At 41.1% G+C, this 1,241-nt stretch overlaps 1 protein-coding gene across 1 annotated transcript; it reads left to right on the top strand.

The window, feature by feature from the left end:
* The first annotated feature begins 317 nt into the window (after positions 1-317).
* LOC118077927 (olfactory receptor 10C1-like) lies at positions 318-1,241 on the top strand. Its single transcript, XM_035101648.2, has one exon. It carries the CDS (start codon positions 318-320, stop codon positions 1,239-1,241), a length of 924 nt encoding a protein of 307 aa, XP_034957539.2.

The raw sequence follows: 1,241 nt of genomic DNA on the forward strand, positions 1-1,241 counted from the left end.
TCCGTCACAATAATCAAGACTGCCAAAGTCCTAGCAATTTATTCAATTAGCTTCAGAATCCCATAATCTAGATTTTGTTCTTGAAATGCTGCCACTAACAGAAGAGAAAGGAATATATATATATATATATATATATATATATATATATATATATATATATATATATGATTTCTTCTGCAACCCTTGAACATCTCTGCAAATATGCTCTGGTGAGGACCATTGACTATCTGGAACCATTTCCTTTAGAAATATGCTGGATCTCTCATACTGATGTCATAAAGACATGTTATCTCTTTTCTGTTTTCTTAGATTTACAAATGAGAGTCAACAAGAGCATGGTGAATAGCTTCCTGCTAGTGGGGTTTTCTGATCTGCCAGGTCTGGAGGGTTTGTTCTTCTCCATTTTCCTAAGCATCTATGCTTTGACCCTGATTGGGAACATCCTCATAATAGCTGTCACATTGGCTAACCAGGCACTCCACAGTCCCATGTATTTCTTTCTCAGAAACTTGTCCTGTCTGGATATTGTCTGCACCTCTGTCATTATTCCCAAGATGCTTGAAAACCTCCTATCAAAGGACAAAACTATTTCATTTGTTGGTTGTGCCTTTCAAATGAGTGGCTTCCTCATCACAGGGGCAGCAGAGTGCTTCCTCTTGGCTGCCATGGCATATGACCGCTATGTTGCCATTTGCCGGCCCCTGCATTACACCCTGATTATGAGCAGTAGTGTGTGCTTTGGACTGGTTGCAGCTTCGTGGCTAGCTGCCATTCCAGTGCAACTTGGGCAGACTTTCCTGGTGTTCACCTCTTATTTCTGTGACTCCAAAGAAATTAACCACTTCTTCTGTGACTTCCCTGCTGTGGTCAAACTTGTATGTGGAGATACATCTACAAATGAGAAGATGGCTCTGGTGGAGGTAGCTTTACTTGGACTAATACCCTTTGCATTGATCTTCATGTCCTACATGTGCATCGCCTCCACCATTTTCAAGATGCCATCTGTGGAAGGGAGGCAAAAGGCCTTCTCAACATGCTCCTCACATCTCATGGTAGTGATGTTGTTTTATGGCTCTGGAATAACTGTGTATTTGAAACCTAAAAGCCATTTTCATGACACAGACAAAAGCCTTTCACTCTTGTACACTGTCCTGCCACCTTTGTTAAATCCTCTTATTTACAGTTTGAGGAACAAGGAAGTCAGAGTTGCTCTCAGAAGTGTATTTTCCACTCATCCCTAA

The sequence above is a fragment of the Zootoca vivipara genome, chromosome 13, assembly GCF_963506605.1.
Source record: "Zootoca vivipara chromosome 13, rZooViv1.1, whole genome shotgun sequence".
NCBI lineage: Eukaryota > Metazoa > Chordata > Lepidosauria > Squamata > Lacertidae > Zootoca > Zootoca vivipara.

Coding starts and splice junctions, on each gene's coding strand:
- LOC118077927 (XM_035101648.2), top strand. CDS start 318: ATGAGAGTCAACAAGAGCATGGTGAATAGCTTCCTGCTAGTGGGGTTT.